The sequence below is a fragment of the Procambarus clarkii genome, chromosome 44 (assembly GCF_040958095.1).
Source record: "Procambarus clarkii isolate CNS0578487 chromosome 44, FALCON_Pclarkii_2.0, whole genome shotgun sequence".
Taxonomy (NCBI): Eukaryota; Metazoa; Arthropoda; class Malacostraca; order Decapoda; family Cambaridae; genus Procambarus; species Procambarus clarkii.
In genome coordinates this window covers 24,307,205-24,332,847 of record NC_091193.1, presented here as the reverse complement: position 1 = coordinate 24,332,847, position 25,643 = coordinate 24,307,205, and the positions used below count along the sequence as shown (strand labels likewise).

Below are 25,643 nucleotides of genomic sequence, written 5' to 3'. Positions count from 1 at the left end.
TGGTGCATCGAGTGCAAAATTGCATTGTGTAGCATGGACCTCTTTGATTATCACTCACTTCCAAAGTACTGAGTGTGTAATAACTGTGTATGGCGTCTGCCTCCACCACATCACTGCCTAATGCAATCCATCTGTTAACTACTGTGACACTGAAAAAGTTCTTTCTAATGTCCCTGTGGCTCATTTGGGAACTAAGGTTCCACCTGTAATTACCTAAGTGTAGTTACAGGATGAGAGCTACGCTCGTGGTGTCCCTCTACCACGCACTCTTTGTCATATAACGCTTTGAAGCTACTGACGGTTTTGGCCTCCACCACCTTCTCACTTTACTTGTTCCAACCGTCTACCACTCTGTTTGCAAAAGTGAATTTTCTTATATTTCTTCGGCATCTTTGTTTAGTTAGTTTAACCACTTAACTGCGCCAACCGAGTATTCTCGGTCAGCGGGAAACTGCGCCAACCGAGAAAACTCTTTGATTTTTCGGTACCAATTCTAAATGTGTACGAGGTTGATTGTGTACGAAATGGACTCTTAGGACCTCCAGTGAGAGGCAGCCATCTTGGAAAAAATTCCCAGAATGCCCTAGGGCTGCTGGCTGGGTTAGTACTGAATGAGCAACCATGGGTGGCGCACACACCTCTGGCTCCCAAACACCTGTCCGACGCGGTGTTGAAAGGTAAGGCTGTTTGTGAAATTCAAACCTTATTGTTTGAAGAACATAAGGGTCAAAATATTGGTGAAGCTAGGCACAAAAAGGACCTAACACAAAGATTGGATGCAAGTGATACAGCACCTATGAGGACGATACAGTGAGCGTATCCAGTTGTAGCTCTGAGCATCACCCTTGCAATCCTATGCTATCTCCAATTTATTTAGATTATACAGTTCATAGATGAATCGTTTTCTGCGTTCAGTGATGATGTATCTGATACAAGTAGCATAGATGAACAGTGTTAGCAGCTTCCATGGTAGTGTTTTCCATAGATATTTTCAAGAATACCTGAATCTCTTCCTAACTGACGGACACACTTTGAGGCAAGCTGAATCTCTTCCTGTATGAGACCGTACAAAGCGATCTTTTCAAGACTACCTTACAAATTGATCTTTTCCTATAATCTTTTCAATACTACCTTATGCTTTACAAGCTTGGCTACATACAACCTACAAATACTAAAGCCAAGGGTGTACGTGAGTGTGTTATTTGCAAGCACACAGAATGAAGAAACAGGAAGCAAAAATTTATCTGTACCTGGTGCACTGAGAGCGAAGTCGCGCTGTGTACCATGGGCTACTTCGTTGATTATTACTCACTTCCGAAGTACTGAGTGTGTAATAGTGTGTTATTGTGTAGTGTGTGAAACTGTACATATTGTAATTTTAGTGATCTTTTAACAGGTAATATTGCGACAATAAACATTTATTGTGGACACATTACTGACATGTATCACAGTTCCATGGAACATTATGAACGTTCTACTGTATACAAATTGTAAAGGACACAAATACAATGGCACCTCGATTAACGAGCGGCTCTATCTACGAGCATTTCGAGTAACGAGCGAGCCACTTGCAGAACATTTGTCTCTACTAACGAGCTTTTCCTCGATTAATGAGCATTTCCGCTGGTTCTTGAACACCTTTTACGAGAGTTTTGTTGTTTTTTCGCAGGACGAGTTTTCCACATGATGAGTTCAGTGCCTGAAAGGATTAAACTCGTTAATCGAGCTGCCACTGTATGCATCATATACGACAAAAAAAACAAATAAAATTGCACTGGAAATACATAAAACAAATAATTAAAAATATATTTGTGGCAACACCCGGTGCTTAAATGGCCTGTGCGACCGTGTCTGGACGATTCACGCACGGGCGACCAGGCCCTGATGACGTCACAGTATACCTTGTCCACGTCTCCATGGCCAAAGTAAATGGAATTAAGTATTTATTTTTACATAGACTGTTACGGACCCGAGCCCAGCGTCGTAGCACGGAGCAGTGACATCCACGCCATCTGTGAGTCAGCTCCCGAAACCCCCTCCAAATGGACGACGCCATCTAGCGAGGGCAGGATATACCGGCCACAGGGGCTGGTTTCCTGTCTTAATCAGCTCGTAACATAGCCGCTGCTGACCTCTGGTGAGGTGGCGCTTAGACAGCAACGCCATCTATGGAGTAGATAGGTGAACGTTTGTGTCTAAGCCTGTAAGTGAGGTGCCCTAGAGTGTCCCCAACACTAATGACGTGTCTGATTACAGAGTCGACCTGGGACTGCTGTATCGGATGATGGGCAGTCTACCCAAGGCAGCCAGAGTCTCTCCACGTGTTTGCTGCAGAAGCTGTGAGTTGCTCCCGGACGAACACTGCTGAGAGTGTTAGCCTGCCTGTGACGTGGCAGAGTTGAGGAATCGTCATACCCAGGGGTTGACTGGTGGAAGAGACTAGCCACTGTGGTGCTATAGAGAGGAGAGTGATCAGCGGAATCACACGAGGCTCCTGCCTAGGGCTCGCAACCCTAGTATCGGTCGTGGAGTGGCCTACGCAGCGGAGTTGATTGGAACCTGCCAGCTACAGGCTGGATTTGTGGTTGAAGGCCTCCACGACGGTGCACCCAGTGGGACTGTGATTTGGCTGGCCTGTGGCCAGGGTAGATTTGCCTAGAGAACCAAAGGATTCATCGTGAGGCCACGAGAAGAGAACCAGGGCTACTCATCTTGAGCACCGTAGAGCATCCTGTGTCTTCGGAGGAAGACAAGTTATTGTATATAAGTGTAGTTAGAGTCCCAGCGAGTGACTGTGAGATATTTATTTATGGTGGTGGTTAATATATATATTTAAATTAGTGCATTAGTATCCCTTTCCCCTTTAATTTACTTGCGTTACAGAACACATCCCTTGAAAGCCACTACTAACTTGGGGCCGGATACCCAAACTCTAATAATGTCAGAGAAGAACTCAGTTGCGACCCAGTAGGGCCGTAACATAGACATGTTCAGGGAAGGGAATTTATCATTTTACGAAGAAAAAGAATTTTTGGGGAACACTTTATTTCATGCGCACCGGGGAAATTTCACAATAAACTCGGCACAGCACGGTGGTTAAATCTATGACCTCTTGTTCTTGAAGTTCCAGATCTCAGGAAATCTTCCCTATCGATTTTATCAATTCCTGTTACTAATTTGTACGTAGTGATCATATCACCTCTTTTTCTTCTGTCTTCTAGTTTTGGCCTATTTAATGCCTCTAACCTCTCCTCGTAGCTCTTGCCCTTCAGTTCTGGGAGCCACTCAGTAGCATGTCTTTGCACCTTTTCCAGTTTGTTCATGTGCTATGGGCACCACACAACCGCTGCATATTCTAGCTTAGGCCTAACAAAAGTCGTGAACAATTTTTTTAGTATTACGCCATCCATGTATTTAACACTATCCCGGGCCGGGGAGTTAACTGTGTACTATCATGGCAGTGTGCCGTTCGTTTCGGGCGACCGCACAGCGACACTAAAATGTTTATAATCTTTTCGGTCTGCTCACCTTAATATTCCATGTATTCATTTAAATTTGGTATCAATTTGTTCGCAAGAGAATGCTCTAGAGGAATATATATGTAAAATTTCACCAAACCCGACATGAGACCCGCACCAAATAAAAAACTATGGCAATCGTTAGCCGTGAGCGTCAAACCGCGCTGAAATGTTTATGATCTTTTCATGTTTGTCAATCCCAGAATTGTGCTACGTCGTTAATTTTGGTATCACTGTGACCGTAATAAAATTCCCTTCACGGACATATGCATATAAATGTAGAATCATGATCGCGGCTCACCCGCAAGAGTGTGGGAAGTGGCTGAAGTGTTACCTCTTACGACACACCCGACGGCAGATCGGCGAAACACCTTTTGAAAAGTGTATATTCTTTTAACTGTCCTGACCTTAATTTTTGATGTATGTACTTAATTTTTGTACCAATATGTTCGCAATAGAATGTTCTAGAAGAACATATGTATAAAATGTCACACAAGGATGCGTTTGACCGGCACCAAATAAAGAAACTTTGTTGATTACTCTCGTCGTGTCAACATTTTACAATAGCTTTACCACGAAGATACAAGCGAACTCCATTCTCCCAAATAGGCTATGTGACTATTAGAGAAGACGAAAATTTAATGGCAAACATGCTTAAATTACCCCCAAGTCGATCGGATAAGAATTGGATTTTATAGAAATATTTTTTTTCAAATGCCGCTTGAGGTGCATTCGAGAGAAATATATATGTCCTGCTCAAGTGACATATGAGTGCTAAATTGTGCACAATCTAAAGGCGCTCATTTTAAAACCACTACCAGAATGATCTGGTAGTGGCTTAAATTATCCCCAAGTCGATCGGATAAGAATTGGATTTTATAGAAATATTTTTTTTCAAATGCCGCTTGAGGTGCATTCGAGAGAAAAATATATGTCCTGCTCAAGTGACATATGGGTGCTAAATTGTGCGCAATCTAAAGGCGCTCATTTTAAAACCACTTCCAGATTGATCTGATAAAATTTAAATTTTTAACAAATATTTTAATGAGTGACTCAGCGCCGCATTGTCGGAGAGGAATCGAGAGAAAAATGAGAGACTAGAGATCCAGTCGTTGGCCCGGGATAGTGTTAATTAAAAGCAATTCTTTAGTTAGAAAGCGTGGCATGGGCTCCTCGCACAACGTTCTTTATGTGGTCCTCAGGTGATAGTTTTCTATCTAGAACCACCCCTAGATCTCTTTCTTTATCAGAATTCTTTAAAGATTTCTCACATAATATATAGGTTGTGTGGGGTCTATGTTCTCCTATTCCACATTCCATAACATGGCATTTATTCACATTAAATTTAATTTGCCAAGTGGTGCTCCATATACTTATTTTGTCCAGGAATTCTTGAAGGGCATGACAATCATCTAAGTTTCTTATCCTTCCTATTATCTTAGCATCATCAGCAAACATGTTCATATAATTTTGTATACCAACTGGTAGATCATTTATGTAGACAATGAACATCACCGGTGCAAGAACTGAACTCTGTGGTACTTCACTTGTGACATTTCTCCAGTCCGATACATTGCCTCTGATTACTGCCCTCATTTTTCTATCAGTCAGAAAATTTTTCATCCATGTTAGAAGCATACCTGTCACCCCTTCAATATTTTCCGGTTTCCAGAACAACCTCTTATGTGGAACTCTGTCGAAAGCCTTTTTTTAGGTCCAGACAGATGCAGTCAACCCAACCATCTCTTTCCTGTAAAATCTCTGTGGCTCATTCATAGAAACTGAGTAAATTCGATACACAGGATCTTCCAGATCGAAAACCATACAGTCTGTCTGATATTATGTCATTTCTCTCCAGGTGTTCTACCCATTTAGTTTTTATTATTTTTTCCAATACTTTCACTATTACACTTGTCAGTGATACAGGTCTATAATTGAGGTGGGTCTTCCCTGCTGCCACTTTTGCAGATTGAAACTATGTTAGCCTTTTTCCACATGTCTGCTATGACTCCTGTACACAGGGATGCCTGAAAGATCAGGTGAAGTGGAATGCTGAGCTCAGATGCACATTCTCTCAGAACCTATGGAGAAGCTCCATCAGGGCCAACTGCTTTGTTTTTACTTAGGTCCTTTAGCATATTTTCCACTTCATCTCTAGACACCTCTATACGCTCTATGTTGTTCTCTGGAATTCTTATTTTGTCTGGTTCTCTGAAGATTTCATTTTGTACAAACACACTTTGGAACTTTTCGTTTGATGTGTTACACATTTCCTTTTCATTTTCCGTGAATCTGTTTCCCATTTTCAACCTCTGGTTATTATCTTTTACCTGCAATTTGTTGTTTATGAATTTGTAGAATAGGTCTGGTTCTGTTTTACATTTATCCGCTATCCCTTTTTCAAAATATTTTTCTGCCTCTCTCCTTACTGCCGTATAGTTGTTTCTCGCATCTTTGTATCGCTGCTATGTTTGGGGGTTTGGCCTCTTCCTGTATTGATTCCATGTTTGTTGTCTTTTGGTCTCTGGCCCTCTCGCAATTTCTGTTGAACCAATCCTGTTTTCTGGCCCTGCATCTCCGTTTTGGTATGAATGTGTGCCTTCATCGTATATTTTGCAAAATTTGGCATACATTTCATTTACTTCCCTGCCTGGCAACAAGTCTGTCCAATTACAGTCATTAAATTTTTTTCGAAGTTCCCCATAGTGACCTCTCCTTAAATCGAGTTTATCAACTGTTTCAAAGTCCCCATTTTCTTCTAGATGATATCTTAAAGCATATTTAATGTCTAACAGGACGTGATCACTGTGTCCCCTTGTTTGTTTTCCACCCGTGCTAACCAGTTTAGTTAGCAAGATACAGTAGCTTATTTATTCATTATGATCTACCTTGTCAATTCCTTGAAGAATTTTATAGTTAGTGATCATGTCTCTCCTAACTCTTGTATCTTCCAGTGTTGGCAGGTTTAGTTCCAATAATCTCTCCTTGTAACTCATATCCCCCCTCCTCCAGCTTGAGGACTTGCCTGGTGGCATACCTCTAAATCTTTTCTAACTGTTTTGTGTTTGACTAGATATGGACTCCACACTGGAGCCGCATATTCCAATATGTGTTGATGTCATCCCATGTTGAAGCTGGAATGCATGACTTTTCAGATTAGTTGGTCAATGAGGCATGCAAGAAAGAACATATGGATTGTGATTGAAGGCTATCTTATACAGTTGGGAGTATTTTATTATTTTTAGTAATATACTTAGATACACAGTACTATACTGTGCTGCTACCCTAACCTATATGAGGGGATTACAGAATATACAGTAGGTCAAGGGCTAGCTAGATTTACCTACTAATCCCATCTCACAGGATGGCCGGTCACACATGGGATCTTATTTAAGTCTTTTAGCCTGTGCTATCAAACTTCGGGTATGCAACACCACATCTTTATGTGAATGAAATACTGTATTTACAATGCTCCAGATATCCTGTGTCACTTGATCTAAAATTGATGATAATTGTACATTTTCAAAATGCAGTGAATAATGTGTCCTAGTTCTTTTTCACAGTACAGTAGTTACAATTGAAGTGTTTATTGTTGGAAGATTTGTTACCTTCAATTACCTGCCAATAATAACTCTCCCAGCCTTTCTTTGTCAGAGTGAAAGTTGAAGATCGAACTAAACAAAGTTTTGGCATAAAGTTAACAGGTACATTGAGATAATTTCGAGGTTCAGCATCCCCGGGGCCCGGTCCTCAACCAGGCCTCCTCGTTGCTGGACTGGTCAACCAGGTTGTTGGATGCCTGCCCCCCCCCCCCCCCCACTTTATTGTGTTCTTTAAAGGTAAGGTCTTCCAACATGAGTATACCCAAATCCTTTGCATTGCCTTTTTGTTCTATGTTATGATTTGACTGTGTTTTGTACGTTGTTTCCGTTTTTATATTTTCATTTTTTCCGTAGCGTAGGAGCTGGAACTTATCTTCAATAAACACCACATTATTTTCTGTAGCCCATTGAAAGACTTGATTTACATCTGATTGGAGGTTTGTCATGTCCTCTATATTGTCTACTCTCATATAAATCCTAGTGTTATCTGCAAAGAATGATACAGTACTATAGACTGTGTCCTTATCTATGTTCTATATGAGGATGAGAAAAAGTACTGGAGCAAGCACAGTACCCTGAGGGACTGAGCTCTTCATGGTTGATGGACAGGATTTTATTTTGTTGACTATTACACATTGAGTTCTGTTAGTCAGGAAATTGTAGATACATTGGCCTATTTTTCCGGTAATTCCTTTTGAACACATTTTATGTGCACTAGCACTATGGTCACATTTGTCGAAGGCTTTTGCAAAATCAGTGTAAATTTCATCATCATTTTGTTTGTCTTCCATAGCATCTAAAGCCATGACATAGTGGTCCAGCAACTGTGATAGGCAAGAGCATGCTGTTCTGAAACCATGTTGCCCAGAGTTATGGAGATACTGTGTCTCCATGTATTTTGTGATCTTACTTCTTTACACTCTTTCAAAGATTTTTATGATGTGTGATGTTAGTACTATCAGTTTGTAATTTTTTGCCTCTTCTTTATTTCCTCCTTTATGAAGTGGTGCTATCTCTGCTGTTTTTAATATGTCAAGGATAACACCAGTATCTAGGCTCTGTCTCCAAAGAATGTGAAGGGGCTGAGATAGTGTTTTTTTTTTTACAGTTCTTGATGAATATAGAGTTCCAAGAATCAGGGCCTGGTGTAGAGTGCATAAGAATACAGTATTGTCAATGCCTTCTTCAAAATCCAGTGGGGATAGGGTGGCATCTGATATATGATTTGATGTTGGTATCACATCCATGAAAAATTCCTTTGGATTATCAATCTTCAGTGTTTAGTGGCTCGCTGAAAACAGTCGTATTGATTCCTCAGTATTTCGCTCATTTCTTTGTCGTCATCAGTGAACGTTCCGTCTCACTTTCGCAGGGGCCTGATACTAGATGTGATTTTTTATCTTGATTTTGCATAGAAGAAGAAATATTTTGGATTTCTATTTCACTAATGGCCTCTTGCTTTCTTTGCCTCTCCTGAGTTTTGTATGATTCTTGTAGCTTTAGCTCGATCGTTTCTATTTCTCTACCTAGCCTTCTTCGTCGTTTTTGAGATAGAGTGTGACTTTCAAGTTGTTTGTGATTCATTTTCTTCGCCTATAGAGGGAATGCCGTTCCCATTTCAATCTACATCTCTTCCTCTTCCTCTTTTTTTTTTTAGGGTTATGCAGTTTGTGCATATTTCTAGTGCTACTGAGCTTATTTTTTTCCAGGCACTGGTTCAGGTTTCCATTTTCTGGTTGTTCTTCCTAGTTTATTTCTGTGAGGTCTTGGTTTATTTGCTCCCAGTTTATCGGTTTATTATTGAAATTGAATTTTCTACTACCATATTTATTTTTCAAGTTAGATTTTCAAATACTTAAAGAACTGGCTTCAAGGCAAAGAAAATTATGGTGGAACCTCGGTTGTCAAATGTCCCTCTTTACAAATTTTTCGGTTAACGAACTCAATTTCTTCGTAAAATTTGACTCTGTATACGAGCTTTGCTTTGCTTGGCGAGTTTGTTGATACATGTATGGGGGTCGACCGACTGTGTGGTTCCTGGTGGCACAGGCGAGGTGTGCTTCAGTTTACCAGTATCTCCCGCCTAGTGACGATCGTGCTTGAATTCTTTAATAAGAATTTAAATGTTTTTGTGCTTTTTTGGTTTCTGCACATAAACGTAATTGCTATATATCACACCATGGGTCCCAAGAAAGTCAGTGGTAAAGTTCAACCTAAGAAAATAGTTGTGAGGATGATGATAGTGGAAAAACGACATCATTCATAGTGAATGAATGTAATGTCTCACTACAGAAGTGTTAAAATGTAGGGGAAAATCAACCAGGTCCTAGTGGTATGCCTGCAAATTGTAGGAGAGATAGTACCCCAGAAACTAACACAGAAGCCGCCTGCGTCCCATACAAGTGATGACAGACTTGAGACAGAAACTCCAGACGCAAAGACTCGAGGAGAAGAACGAACCAGCCTCATACCGGGCTGGACAGATCTGCTGAAAAAGGCAGAGCCGTGGGAAGACCCTCGGGTTTGAACACCGAGCAAGCAGCACCTGAAACCAAGGCTGGGCCGGCCGCTAAGGAGCCAGAAGGACAACTCTTCCCTGGTAAGTCTCCAAACGAGTCAGGACCTGGAGCAACAACTGAACCTGGGGAAAGAGGTATAGGTAACTCGCCCAGTCCCGCCTGAAGGCATCGACCCCGACAGCCTCGCTGTTGGGAAAGGGCGCCACGTATACCGGGAGACGCCTCGACCATGCCGACGCGAAGAGATCCACTTCCATTGGCCCGAACATCTTGCAGAGCCAAATGAACGAGTAGGCGTCAACTGTCCATTCCGTGGACAGGGGAATGAACCGGGACAGGCCATCCGCCAGGACATTGGACACCCCCAAACGTGAACTGCCAGGAGAACCAAACCCAGAGAACTCAGCATACGAGTCACCCAAAGCGACCAGCCCCAAAGAGCCAAGGACTGTATGTAACCCCCTTCAGCTCAGGCAATGAACCACCAGGGAACAGTCTGAATGGAGCCAGATCATTGATCTGCGAGCTCCCGCACCGTGCTGTGGGCCCGACGGAAAGACGGACCCCACCGTTCCTGGTCAACCTGGTGAGCACTGGTCACAAAGCCCCAGCCAAGAGATGACGCGTCCATGAACACATCGAGCAAGGGCTCGAGTAGGCGCCAAGGCACTGAATCTCGAAAAACCTGAAGAGGAAGCCGGTGACGCAGCAACTGATGCAAAGCCCCCAGAGGCCGAACCCAGAGGTTGCGAGAGAAGAGGAAGGGAACCAGAACAGCCAACGAAGTCACACCCAATTCAGCGGATAGACCATCATGGAAAGGTTCAAGCTCTGGCACAAACCCTCGAGCAATCACCGCGTGATTCAGGAGCCCATCAGAAACAGATGAAGGCAGGAACATAGGCGAAGCAGAGCCGCCGGAGGAAGAGACAAGGAAGCGGTCTGAGCGTCCCACATAAGATCGAACCTGAGAGCTGACCCGGGGAAAAGTCAGATAGAATTAGACTAGATGGGACTTCCACCAGTTCACCAGGAACCCGAACCTGTCGAGCTGGGAAAGAACCATATCCTAGCTCTCAGACTGGCTGGGAGCCCAAACCAGCTAGTTGTCGATGTAGGCCAGAACCCGACCTCCTGTCAAACGCAGGCGGGCCACCACGCGCCAAGTAAGGTGTGTGAAAACACTAGGCGCCAGATTCAAGCCGAATGGAAACCACCGAAAATGGTAACCCTGATGCCCCACAACAAAACCGAGCCAGTTCCTGAACCCCGGATGAATCGGAACGTGCCAACAAGCATCCTGGAGGTCCAGGGACACCATCCAAGCACCCGGCTTCAAGAGAAGACAGATCTGGGACAGAGTAGTCATCCAAAAGGAGGGACAATAAACCCCACGGGTTCAGACGGGACAAGTCCAGAATGAACCGGGGGTCTGCGCAGTTCCGTTTTGGGACCGGAATCAGGCGGGAAACCCACCTGAGACTAAGTCATTATGACCACGCCCAAGCGAACCCATTCCGAGATGTTTCAACAATGTGCAGGAGAAGAGGCCTGCCCTGCCAGTCCCAAACCCCCCGAAGGAGGAGCCACCCAACACCACCACAGGCTGCATGAAACAACCCGAAAGGCCCACAAATCCTGGGACCAGGCGTGAGCAAACAGAGTGAGCCTTCCCCCCATCGCCCCATCAATGGGATAAACTGCGAAAGGGCCGACGCACCTTACGAGAACCTAAGCAGCGCACAGGGCGATACCCATGCCGACCAGAAAAAGAAGGAACCGAAGACTGCGCTTGCCCCAAATCTGACATCACTGGCCTATCACGACGAGAAGAACCCCAAGCCTTGGCATGACCCTTCTGGAAAGGCCCCCCATGACCCCCCCCCCCTGGAGGACTAACAAGTCCAACATAGGACAGCAACTAGCCAAAGCTGCCTGCAGATATGGCACAACCACAGACTCTGCAAACATCAGTGGACAAAAAGGCAAAGACAACCTAAGAGCCAGGGCCCAAGCGGATTCCATGGAGGAAGCGAGCACCGCATGCCGACACGAGTCGAGAAGCAAAAAAACGCGAAACAGCATCCTGCAGGAGCGGCGCGAACAGCTTTAATAATGCAGATGACGCATGCACCGCCAAGGGCCACGTACCAGACAAAGAGGCAGCCCCAAGTTCCTCCACATCCAACTCAAGCCAATCGAAGAACAGCTCAAGGAGGGAGAAGAAATGCAGGACCGAAGCCAGCAGACCACGTGTACGCAAATCCTCCGCGACCAAGGCAGCCGAAAGGGAAGGAACCTGCACATGAAGCTGCATTACACCAACATCCCACAAAAGGGCAGGGACGAACAAACAGCAATGAGATGCTCAAATTCGCCCCCCCCCCAAAGGAAAACCTGCAACGACATCGGAGTCTCCCTGCACTCAAACGCACAGGATCAACAGAGCGTGTGCCAAGCCTCCAACGAGAAGAGCGGGCAGTCTGCCAGCCACGACACCTCCGGAACTTAATAACGAACCAAGTACGGATACGAAGATCCATACGCGAAGGAACGCGGATCCATCATGAGAGCATAATCCGGGTTGTGCAGGAGGTAAGCTGCAAGGGCCTCCCGCACCACATGTGACAGGCCGCGGGAAGCCGAAAACCTCCAGAGGGGCGGGACCGAGAAACCCATGGGATCACGGAACCGAACCCGGGGAGGAGTAGACGCAACATCCAATTCGTACAAGGAGGGAGCAACAGAGAACCCCCTCTCCTTGTAACAATAAGCCCCGCTCCAAGGGTACAAAAACCCAGGTGGGGTCCAACAGCCCCAAGTTCACCCCACCCTGCCTCGGGAACCTCACCCCAAGGACCCGGGGATAAATCGTCCTCCAAACCCGCCTCTAAAGATAAGGCAGGAGCAGCCAAAAAAGCAGGAATGAAGGGAGGCCCACTGGTCAGACCCAAGAGCTCCAGCTGTAGGACTAGGCTCAAATGCCTTCGCTGCCATCCTGAAAGGGGACTCCCCCCGAGACCGCCCGAGTCTCAACACCAACCTAAACCGAGCATGCATCGCCTCTGCTGCCTACACCCTCATATCATATTCAGTAGCTTGGGTGAACTGGAGCACATTCAAAGGACAAATGTCACACGACTCCGGGTCTAATGAATCACCAACCCAACAGGCAGCATGGTGGAGGCACAACCGGTGATTGACACCCTGAGAAAAAGGGACAGAGCAACCATCAACTTCGCACGAAACGAGAGGGGATTCAAGGATCGCATCCATTAGACCACAGAGCCCCCGCAGGGTTTTTCAGGGCCCTTAGCCTTGGTATCATGCTAAAGGAAGCCCAGGCAGGGGTGCGAACCGGCGCCTAAAACTACCGAGCAAACTTTTAAAAGCTGAACCCCCGGGATGGGTCCACTCACGGGGGCCTTGCAGGGGGTACCACCAAGAACAGATATATATCTATATAAAGACTCCCCTAAGTATAGATAGAGGGTAACCAACCAAAGGCAGACCCCTCCCCCCCCCCCCACCAGGCAAGAAAACAAAAACAAAAGAAAAATCCCGGAAGAGGACAACGTACCCAGGCAGAACAGAGCTGGCTGCTATAATAGGGATAACTAGCTGTGCAGTACTCTGCGCCCCTACCAGTAGCAAAAACTACCTCCTACCCAGAGGCAAACAAGGGCAGTACTTACAGGGCACCTAGGGAAGGAAATCCTAGGTGCATGCAGCCCAAGTACTATAGAATATTACTCCTGGCTTACACACCACCTGTAGTGACAGACCACGCCACAAGGCACAGTAACTGGAATCAAAACAGGAGCCAAAGGCACACGACCTGCCAGTATCACATCAGCCAGGAACTGCCGGTTGGATCGCTGGCAAGAGGGGCTGGGGTTCCCCCTTCCCACTCCCAGGGAGGGAGGGGGGTTGTGCTGACAGCAGCACGGCAACGTGATGACGTCATACTCCTTTGCTAATTTTCGTTTGGGGGAGTTTTGTCCACTCGTTTGGCTTTCAGTAGCAATATTTTCACCAGAACAGGGGTTTGTTTTTGGGGCAACTATCTTTCTGGGCGATCGATGGCAGACATAAAATGCTCCCAACCACACAAGGGTTCCTATAGGCCATTGCTCCTCGTGCCTCTCTGAAGGGGTCAGGTTCTGGCTCGTGGTCCCCAGTAGGCAAGGACTCCATGCACTTTGATGCCAGAAAGCAAATAGTTACATATCAGCCTGGATAGCTCTGGGGAGCCGACGGGGCTCCCCCCCCCAGAAAAGCTAATAAATTCCACATAGTTTAGCTATTGGTGTTGCAGAATAGCTATTTAGATGTGCAGAATACCCCCGTTGAAAAGCAGAGGTGCAACATGTACTCTGAGAGAGAACTCTATCAACATCAGAGGCCCGAGACTGTTCAACACGCTTCCGCTACACATAAGAGACATAACTGGCCGACCCCTCAGTGTTCAAGAGAGAACTGGATAAGCACCTCCAAAGGATATCTGATCAACCAGGCTGTGACTCATACGTGAGGCTGCGAGCAGCCGTGTCCAACAGCCTGGTTGATCAGTCCGGCAACCAGGAGTCCTGGTCGATGACCGGGCCGCGGGGACGCTAAGCCCAGGAAGCACCTCAAGGTAACCTCAAGGTTGGGGACGTGGCGAAGGGGGCGTGTGACATTGTAATGATCTGGGGCTCAGATCATTGGTTCTCCCTTCTCCCCTCCTTTCCTTCTCCCCTCCTCTCCTTCTCCTTCTCCCCTCCTCTCCTTCTCCCCTCCTTCCTTCTCCCCTCCCCGTGGCCGTCATTCTGGGGCTCAGATCATTGGTTCTCCCTTCTCCCCTCCTTTCCTTCTCCCCTCCTCTCCTTCTCCTTCTCCCCTCCTCTCCTTCTCCCCTCCTTCCTTCTCCCCTCCCCGTGGCCGTCATTCGTCTCCTCCTCTTCCCCCCCCCCCTTGTCGACCATTTGTCAGGGTCAAGAGGTTGACCTGAGGGTAGGGTGGTCGTGGATACCTTGGCTTCTCCCACTCAACTTCCCCACTCAGATATTTCCCTCTCTTCCCCTCTCACCGGCCTCTTCCCCATACGAGGCAGAGTCAAATGTCCCTACTCGCTATCTTAGAGGAGACAGGCTTGAACATAATTTATCAGTTTTGTAAACATTGCTCGCAGGTGCCTGGGCTCCATAGACGCGCCTTGTCCCCCTTCTCTTTAGCTGGGGAGAGCTGACTCAATCTTCAGGAATTCATGTAGCTTTCCACGACAGATCAGTGAAGGTGATTGGCCTGAGATAAGGGCCAAGTCCTTATTGGCCCTAGAGAGCCAGACCTCAGGCCTACGTGTTAAATGGTTGGCCATTGCCAAAATAATGGGTGGAGCCCTGGGGCTGTAGTAGATGGTGGGAGGAGTAATCCTTCCCAGCAATAAGCTGGTAAAACAAAATTTCATCAGTGTGTCTTGGGAGTGTATTAGGAACAGGGGCCGCAAGCCCGTATCCTCGGGGCTGAGGGCAGCCATCAACATCGTGGCCGTAGTGCGGGTATTTAAGGTATAGTAGCACTTGAGTTTTGTGTCCTCGGTAAATATCCATTGTGCCTCTAGGGGAATAGAATAGGTGATGTGTTCAAATTGTCTTAATTTACATGTTTCATAAAATAAATTGTATAGCTTGTCCAGTGGTATTCACTTAACTCCCCTTTGATATATTTTGCTACTTTGTCATTTTTAGGTGTTGTATTGGAAGCCCCCCAGGTTCTCCTAACAATTAATCGATACTAAAGTTGCCCTTGGATTTAAATTAGTAACGTAAATTACACAAACTAATTTTCCAAAATTTATTACTGAAATTCGTATTACCCGGAGTCCCATGGTTACTGATTCCTTGCCTTCCTGGGGGATCGGTGATCGACACATTCAGGTATGGTTGGTCGGGAAGGTGGTGGCAGTGCTTTAATGGTTTTTATTTTATAATTAGTAATAAGCGAATAACCCTTGTCCTTGGTGTATCTTCCTCATTTAATATTCCTCTTATATACGTGGCAGTCCAGTGAGGGGTCATACTGGACTGTAACAGTGTTAAGCTGGGGTATTGAGTGAAGAGAGACAGAGATGTACAACAGAGAGCGTATATTACGATCACGAGAGATAACAAGATAACAGGATTAATACTGGGGAACATCGGGTTATTACAATAGAGACCGCGGTTATTACGACAGGGTAAGCGGTCATTACAACATCATCATTTTGCTGGTCGCCCGTGCGTGAAGCTCCCAAAGACAGGCACGCACAGGCCATTCAAGCACCGCGAGTTGCCACAAATATATTTTCAATTATTTGTTCTATGTAATTCCAATGCAATTTTTTTTATCATATATGATACATATTTGAGTCCTTTACAATATGTATACATTCAAATATTCATAATGTTCCATGGAACTGTGATACATGTCAGTAATGTGTTCACAATAAATGTTTATTGTTACAATATTTCTTGTTCAAAATCACTAAAATTACAATGTGTACAGTTTCACACATTATTTACATAGTAACACACTGTATTACACACTCAGTACTTCAGGAGTGCGAGATAATCATTGAAGCAGCGGGACTTCGCTCTCGATACACCAGGTACAAACAGATTTTCGCTTCCTGTTTCTTCGTTCTGTGTCCTTGCAAATAATGCATTCATGTACCCTCTTTGCTTTAGTACCTGTAGGTGGTATGTAGCCACACTCGTGAAGTGTAAAATAGTCTTGAAAAAGTTATAAAAAAAGATCAATTGTAAGGTACAGTGTATTCTGGAAGAGATTCAGCTATTACTGAAAAGATCCATGGAAAACATCATCAAAGAAACCAACATTGTCCATCTATGCTACTTGTATCAGATACATCATTACTGAACGCAGAAAACGATTCATCTATGAATCATCTACAGTATAAAAAAAAATTGGAGATAACACGGGTGAGCATGGAATACTACAATTCAGCTACAACTGGATACGTTAGCTGTATCATCTTCATCGTTGCTGTAGCACTTGCATCCGACCTTTGTGTTAGGTCCTTATTGTGCCTAGCTTCATCAATATCATGACCCTTATGTTCTTCAAATAATAAGGTCTGAATTTCACTGAAGGAGAGCAATCTTTCAACACCGTGTCCAACAAGGGATTGAGAGCCAGAAGTGCGTGCCACCTTTGGTTGCTCATTCAGAACTGATCCTGCCAGCAGCCCTAGGGAAAATCTGGGATTATTTTTTCACGATAGCTGCCTTTCACTGGAGGTTCCAGGAGTCCATTTTGTACCCAACCTACTGCAAGCATGTTTCGACTGTGTATGGAAAAATAAAAAAGTGCTTTCTTGGTTGACGCAGCAATGGGCAAACAAGATTTCTTGGCCAGCGCAGCACAGTGGTTAAACACAGAATGTGGTAGTGGTGTTGATTTTGGGGCACTGCCATCCCATGGGTCAAATGCTCCCCAGCTACCCAGATCCAAATGATGTTGAGATTCTCTACAACTTCTCCAGATGCCAAGTATGACTGATGAACCTGCGACTCAAGGCTACACAAGCCCGAGAAGGGCTAGGAACATTAACAAGGTACCTTGTAGCCAGGACCCTGTTCGACCTCCAAAAACCTCGTGCCCGAAAGTCAGCTCAGGACATATTACGAAAAATAGCAGCCAAAGCCGCTAACTTATGAACATCGTGGACACAAGGATAGACCGCAGGCTAGCTGGGGCCGAATAATCCTGTGGACGACCTGGGAGACCTGCACCCTGGAACAGGGAAGAAGGGAAACTGGGTTAACATGAAGCACATCTCTTGCCACGGAGGCCGTGGCATGCAAGTAACAGTGAAGAGCCGCAACCGGACACAAGACATGATGCACCCCCGGCCGAACTAACCAAGCATCAACAACTCAAGGACCCCTCCAGAAAGCTGCAGTCTCATTCTTTGCCAGAAAAGAAAGAGACAGCTGCAAATGAAAAAAACAACCAACAGGACCAATTGAGCAGAAACCCCTACACTGGAGGAGAGCATGACGCTCCCTGACCCTACCCCCCCCCCCCCCCCGAGGCCAATGCCAACAAGAAAAAGAGCCTTAGAAAGGCAGTCCTGAACTGAAGGGACCTCCACAAACCGAGGAGAAGAGAGAAAAGAGAGCACCCAGTCCAACAACCAGGACGACTCAGGCGGCGCATGAGCAGGCCGGAGGTGAAACAATGCCCAAGAAAGCATGCGGAATGAAGCAGAAGTGACATCCACCCTGAATGCAAGCTGAAGCGGTTTCCGCCAGCGCCGCACAATACGAGGCGACAGTAATCGGCATAAGATGACGGTCCTGAAACAACCAAGAGAGAAAGGACAAAACAATCCGATCAGAAATCGAAGACAACCTACAAAGAGTCAAGAAGTGCCGAAAGAACCGCACGGAAACTTTATACTACTGCCGAGACGAAACTCGCAGACACCATCAACGAAGCCACCTGAACATCATACAAATGGTGATAAACCCACATCAAAAAGACTAGACATGAAGATCGTAGGAGAACAACGTACCAGCCATGTACCGGACCGGACCGATCTGCTGAAAGAGGCGGAGTCACAGGAAGACCCTTGGGTTCAGACACAGAGCATGAAGAGCCTGAAACCAGGGCTGAACTGGCCACCAAGGAGCCAAGAGGACTACACTCTCTTGCTAAGTCTTCAAGTGAGCCAGGACATGGAGCAACAACCGAACCGGGGGGAACAAGTACAGGTAACCCCACCACAGCTAGTCCAGTCGAAAGACATCGACCCCAATGGCCTTGCAGTCGGGGAAGGGCACCGCATATACCAGAAAACGCCTCAACCAGGCCGTCATGAAGAGGTCCAACTCGGGTGCCCAAACATCTGGCAGAGCCAATGGAACGATCGGCATCGAATATCCATTCCATGGACAGGTGAATGAAGCGGGACAGGCCATCTGCCAAGACGCTGGACACTCCCTGGATATAAACCACCAGGAGAGCCAAACCCCGAGAACTCAGCAGACGAGTCACCTGAAATAACCAGCCACAAAGAACCAAGGCCCTCATCGAAGCCCTGCAGTTCAGACAAGGAATCACTGGGGAGCAGTCCGAATGAAGCCGGATTGTCAATCCACATGCGACGCAAACCCTCTGAAGCGAAAGCCACACCGTCGCAAACTCCCGCACCTTGCTGTGAGCCCGACGGTAGACCAGCATGGCAAAGTTCAGACTGCCACACAGCTGCTCGAACAACCAACAAGTGTCTCGGGAGCCCCCCAAAACAGATGAAGGCGGGACTACAGCTGCAGCAATGCCGCGGGAGGGAGAGACAAGGAAGCGGTCCGAGAGTCACACACAAAACCCAGCCAAGTCAGAACCTGAGAGGGAACCAAATGGGACTTCCTCCATTTCACCAAGAACCCGAATCTGGCGAGCTGGGAAAGAACCATATCCCTGGTGAGCACACACGCGACACCCAACGTCACCTCAGGCCCAAGGAAACAACTCAAAATGAGTACGAATTGTGGGACCAGGCAAGGGCAAACAGTGCGAGCCTCACCCCTATCGCCGCGCCAATGGGATGAACCGTGAAAAGGCCGATGACCCTTACGAGAGCCCAACTGACGCTCAGAGCAGGCACTGCCCGGACCAGACGCCGATGGCTCTGCAGGAGAGGCCGGCCCCGAATCTGGCACCACTGGCTTACAACGACACAAGGAACCCCAAGCCCTGGAACGATCCTTCCAAGCAGGACCCCCCCTCCCCCCCGGAGAACCAACAAGTCCGACATAGGACATAGGCCGGCAACTAGACCCCTGCTTGATACCTGTTTGATGGGGTTCTGGGAGTTCTTCTATTCCCCAAGCCCGGCCCGAGGTCAGGCTTGACTTGTGAGAGCTTGGTCCACTAGACTGTTGCTTGGAGCGGCCCGCAGGCTCACATATCCACCACAGCCCTGTTGATCCGGCACTCCTTGGAGAAAATTATCTACTTTTCTCTTGAAGATGTTCACAGTTGTTCCGGCAATATTTCTTATACTCACTGGGAGGATGTTGAACAACCGTGGATCTCTGATGTTTATACAGTGTTCTCTGATTGTGTCTATAGCAACCCAGCTCTTCACTGGTTCTATTCTGCATTTTCTTCCATATCGTTCACTCCAATATGTTGTTATTTTACTATGTAGATTTGGAACCTGGCTGGCCCTCCAGTATTTTCCACGTGTATATTATTTGATATCTCTCTTGTCTCCTTTCTACGAAGCTGCCTGCAGAAAATACACCACTGTAGACTCAGCAAATAGCAATGGACAAAAAGGGGATGAAAATCTAAGAGCCAGGGCCCAAGCAGATTCCAAAGAGTGGACGAGCACCACCTGTTGGCAATTGAGGGAAGAAGCAAAGAACAGAGACACCACTTCATTCAGAATCGGCGCAAACAACTTCAACAGAGCACCCGACGCCCGAGCCGCCAAGGCAAATGTACCGGACGCTGGCCCGGAACCCAGCTCTTCCACATCCTCCATGAGCCTCCTCACTGACCAGACGCTGAAAGGGAGAGAACCTGCACATGAAGCTGCACCTGGCTGACATCACAAGGAAGCACGGGCGAACAAGCATGCATTGAGGTGCTCTAACTCGCCCCCCCCCCCCCCAAGGTAAACCCGAATGATCGTAGTCAATTCCTGCCACTCAAGCGTGCAAATCCGACAAAACGCATGCCATGCCCCCAATGAAAAGAATGGGCAGTCCACCAGCCAGGAAGACTCCTGCACCTCGTAATGCACTCAGTAAGGAAAAGAGGAACCAAACTCAGAAAAAGGATTCATTATCAAGGCATAATCTGTTTCTTGCAAGAGGTAAGCCACAAGGGCCCCGCACCTTCCGAAGGGGAATGCGGGAAGCAGAAAACCTCCGGAAGGAGGAACCCAGGAACCCAAGGGAACCCGGAACTGAACCCAGAGAGGAGCCAAACCCATATCAAACTCATACAGGGAGGGTGGATAGGAAAACCCCTTCCCCTGTAACAACAAGCTCCACGCATAGCTTACCAGCATCCAAGCGAGGTCAAACGGGACCCAAGCCCCACAAGTCAACTCCTCCCCAGCCCCGGGATCCTCCACATCAGGACTCGGGGCAAAGCTGTCCTCCAAATCCTCTGCCACTGGAGAAAAGGCAAAGTCCAACAGTAAAGCAGGGAAGAAGGGGGTTCGCTGGCACGGCCCGAAAGCCCCAGCAGGAGGAACAGGCTCAAATGCCTCTGCCGCTGATCCAGAAGAGGCAGTCCCCGAAGCCACCTGAGCCTCACACCACCCTGCCCCGACTCCGAAACCCTCAGACGTTTGGGAGTCAGGAGCATGGGGAAGGGGAGAGGATGAACTACAGCAGGGAAATGACAAAGAGGCGCGGGTGAAACCAAAGTTGAGGCAACTAACGCCCCCAAGTCTGGGTCCTTATAATCCAAGCGAGGCAGCTGTGGGGCATCTGGAAAGGCAACCAACCAAGTGCGTTGCAGCAACCTAAACTTCGCATGCAATGCGAAAGCTGCCTGCACCCAAATATCAGTATCAGAGGACTGGGTGAACTGGAGTACAAGCAAGGAACACTACTCACAGGACTCCATGTCAAGAGTGAGACACTCGAATTGAGTCTCCGGGACAATCCGGGTGAGTGTTACCCTGAGACAAGGGGACAGAGCAACCTTCAAACTCGCACGAAGCGAGACAGGACTCAGAGAACGCATCTATTGGACCAATGAGCCCCAATGGGGTTTCCAGGGCCCCTTAGCTGACTGACTGACTGAGCTGACTGCTAAGGGAAGCCCAGGCAAGGTACTGCTAACCGGTTATCCCAGAACTACCAAACAAACAAACAAAAGCTGAACCCCTGTAATGTGTGCAATCATGGGGACCTAGCAGAGAGTCACCAAAATAGTACAAGTGGTCCTAAACCCACACCAGGCAGACCCCCACCAGGCAAAAGAAAAGAAAAGAAATGCCCCGTAAAAGCATGTCTCTAGAAGGAACAGAACAAGCCGCTAAGCGCAATATAAGACAGCTGCACAGTACCTTGAGCCCCAGCCAGCGATGATACTACCTCCTACCCAAAGCCAAATAGTGGTAGGAAAAACCCCAGCTGACCCCAAGGGCGGGGAATCACCAAGCAGCGAAAGAACCTTGCAGAGGTAGTCCTCAAACAGTTTGTGTAAGGTAACTTCAAACTTCAAGGGCAGTACTTACAGGGCACCTAGGGAAGGTGACTCCTAGGTGCATGCAGCCCCAGTACTTCTTGAATTACACCTAACTCGCACACCACCACACCGCAGCACATCACCACAAGGCACAGCACTGCTCAAGGATGGGAGCCAGTGTCGATTGACCGCCACTCAACACAACAGCCTCAGAACTGGGGTTGGGTAGCTGGCATAGGAGGTCTGGGGCTCCCCCTTCCCCATCCCAAGGAGGGGGGAGCTGCGCAGACAGTGGTACCGCGGCTGTAGTGACATCATGCTTGTTTGCTTGTTTTCTCTTGGGGACGTTCTGCCTGCTCGTTTAGTTTTTGGTTTGCAATTTTTAACCAGCTGTAGTTTGTGTTGGGATTCCTACCTTTCTGGGTGCCTGACCTTGTGGAAGGCAGACATAGACTGCTTCCAACTACACGAGGGTGTCTTATAGGCCATTGTTCCTCGTAAAAAATACAAAGTCAAAGAAAATTTGTCTGATATATTGGCAGGTGCACCTGCCAATATATCAGACAAGCCTCCAATGTGACCTTGTAGGCCTGAAGCGTATTGGAGCCATACTTCCTAATGCTGTACATAAAACTTCCAGAATGACTGACTGACACACTCAAATAGTGCTAACATGCCTGAAAATTTTAGCCTCCAATCCCTTAGGATCAATGCAGGATAATTTTCTTCTACTAGCTAATGAAGAAACCGCCAAGCAACAGTTAACCAGCAGCCTGTTGGATGAAGCTCTCACAAGCCAAGCCTGCCCCCTAAGCTGGGCTTGGGCAGTAGGACCCCCAGAACCCCACCCAGGTACAATCCAGGTACCCTCTGGCAGCTGCTCCCCAAAGTCGGTTATATCACAAGACCATCTACCTGGAGACATCAGCAGCTCACTGCCCCTTCTCCAGGATCTGCACCACCCCAGTCGAGGCAGTACTGCTTTTAGTGAAAGGGGATTTTTAGACTGTCACAGATAGTTTACTGGGGTTGGTAAACATACAAGGCCTAATGTAGTGGACTGGATGATAGCCAACTCCTCAATTATGTGGTTGACTGGGTGTGGGTCCTCACCTAGTGTCAACTGCCTTATAGTTCACACAAGGTTAGCAGATCGCATGTCCTCACTATGAGTTTGGCCAGACAGAGATCCACTTCCCAGGGAGTTGCACAGTGCTTGGCATCTAGTGTCTCTTTGGTGTCCACCTCTTTTGGGTCTTGTGGGAGCATGTCAAGCGTAAGAACATAAACAAAAGAATTAAGGAAATTGCAGAAGGCTTATTGTCCCATATGAGGCAGCTCCTATGAAGGTTAAGAGGAATGAAATCCATGCTAACATCCCTCTGGCTACCTGAATCAGCTACAGAACGTCATGTTTGACTCCACAAGCAAGGAGAAACCAACCTACATAATGTCAGAGGAGACTTTTTGTTCCCACTGTTAGTGAAAGGAAGCCTGTTCATAAACTTATCAAGGTCCCCCTGGGCCAACTACTGACCTTTCCCCAGGTGCCGCCCACAACAGTTGCCACAACTCCTGGGTACTTATTTATAGCTAGTTGAACAGTCATTAGATGAATGGAACAATGCACAATCATATCTGTCATTCCCAGAACCTGAACTCATGACCCTTGATTGTGAGTCAATGACATAGACCACTGTGCTACAAGACTGTGAGTATTCACAAGCCAGCAGGTACATAAGGTACACATTTATGTACAGAATGTACATAAACCCCAACAGATAAGGAGACATGAGTATGGCACTCATACATGGAGAGAAAGAGAGAGAGAGCAGGTAACTGTGCTGCATCCCAAGATTGAACCTCACCTCTCATATGGAATCTTCAATGATAAATTTGAATTTGATTCAGTTCTGCGAATATTTTAGTTGTCAACAATTTTTTAATGATTTAGTACCGTGCCTCTTGTCAGTGGTTTGTTCAGAGTGTATTTTGAGTATTCTGTCATGATGAGAAAGGTCTGATAATGTGTTGAGGTAATCAATCACTATGGTTTGTTTCCTTCCAATTACTTCAAATCATATAATACAACAAAATGTAGGGTTACTACTACACTGGCATTATTCTGGAATGGCTTTGAAACAAATTAAATTCTTACAAGTAGCTGGACACTCAGACAACTTCAATTATATAATGTTACAGCATTTGTCAAAGGTCAGTCATTATAAGACAAACAATTATTGAAGACATAGAGTACTATGGACCCAGAGAGTTGAAGATAGTGTAGACAGGAAGAAGCAGCAGTGATCGAGAATGAATGGGATGCTCCAGTGTCATTATGTCCAAACCTTAACCTTACCCGCATATATCTAACCATTATCACTGATAAAAGCTGATTATAAATGTAGGAAACTAAGCAGAAAACATCATATTTCACGCCATTCCACTCGATACATCATGACAACGCTGCAGAAAACCAATAATACAGTAAACTACATGAGCCTCTATTACCAGGGTGGAGTGATTCATCTGACAACAAAAACACCAGCTTCTTCCCACGCCTCGTTTATGTCCTTCCTCCAAACTTAACCTCACTAATACGTCATAAGCATATCACTTTCTAATAACATGCTTTACTTACCTAACTTTAAGCTCGACATGGTTACAACATTCCTAATAAATCACGGAAAATCGCACAGCTTAATACATGTCAGTGTTAGATGTTTGGATAATATAATAAACACTAAAACTCTAGCAGACCAAATTTATGGCAATGAATTGTAGCTCTCAGTCTACCATAAATAAGATTTAACTCATCTTAAAAGCATTTGATTCTAAAAAGAAACTATTTGTAATAGGCGATGCTTTGTTGTTTTCAAAATTCTACATCGATATTATACGGAGTATTTTCCTTATAACAACTTGATTACCAATGGAAGCAGATGTTCTCAAACTTTTCGTAATCGATAATAGCAGACGACAGTAAATAATCTACATTTTATAGTTAGTAAACAAATGAAATATATCATACGATCGTTATATTAAGTAAAGCTAAAGATGATTACACCCATTACACATACTTCGTTTTGTTTATAGATTATATTAAAACTGCTATCAGTAATATAAATACAATTGTAAGCAGTAACAAACAGTGATATAATACTGAAAACATTCAATATAAACTCTACATAGTGGTACAAAACATATTACCAGGCGCTTCTTGTTAGAAAACGTGCCCATTTTCTTTGGATTCATAGTTATGGGTGGAAGAAAGTATTTAATCCTATATAACTGATCCTAAGTTTGAAGTGTCAAGTTGCTCTAAGCGCGCGCTCTCTCGCTTGTGGTAGTTTCTAGTACTTTCAGTAAATGTAAACATTGGCATCTTTCCAAACGTTTATCGTATGTTTCAACTTTCAGTGATCAAGTGGTGTTGGAGAGTGGAGATAAATCTCAAATTTTTAACTGAAGGAAACACCATTGACGCTTCTGAGGAGCACTGTAAGTAATTTTTGTGTGCATGACATAGCACTCACAGCAGTGTAAGTACAAACATGTAATATCCCTAGTCCCACCTAATACCCAGGTATCATCGACTGTTCTAGACTCCTTTAACTATAAATTTAATTAGGATACACACCACTCTTGAGTTCAACAGCGACGTTGGGTGGATATGTGGCTCCTGCTCTCCTGGGGGGGGGGGGCACCAAAGTTGTATTGAGATTTTTGCCTGTTGTGTCATAATATTGCCACAAGCACTCTTTCAACATCACGGATTGATACAATATCTGGCCCCTGTATGG

The 25,643-nt window shown here is 46.1% G+C and overlaps 1 protein-coding gene across 1 annotated transcript in view; it reads right to left on the bottom strand.

Annotated features, from left to right (window-relative positions):
- The window catches only part of dock (SH2/SH3 adaptor protein dock), a 152,584-nt gene extending 127,989 nt beyond the window's left edge, over nucleotides 1–24,595 (bottom strand). Inside the window, exon 1 of the mRNA XM_045725928.2 lies at nucleotides 24,482–24,595. Within this exon, the coding sequence (XP_045581884.1) occupies nucleotides 24,482–24,500 (19 nt within the window). The 5' untranslated portion in view covers nucleotides 24,501–24,595. The remainder of the gene's footprint in view (nucleotides 1–24,481) is intronic.
- Nucleotides 24,596–25,643: the final 1,048 nt, after the last annotated feature.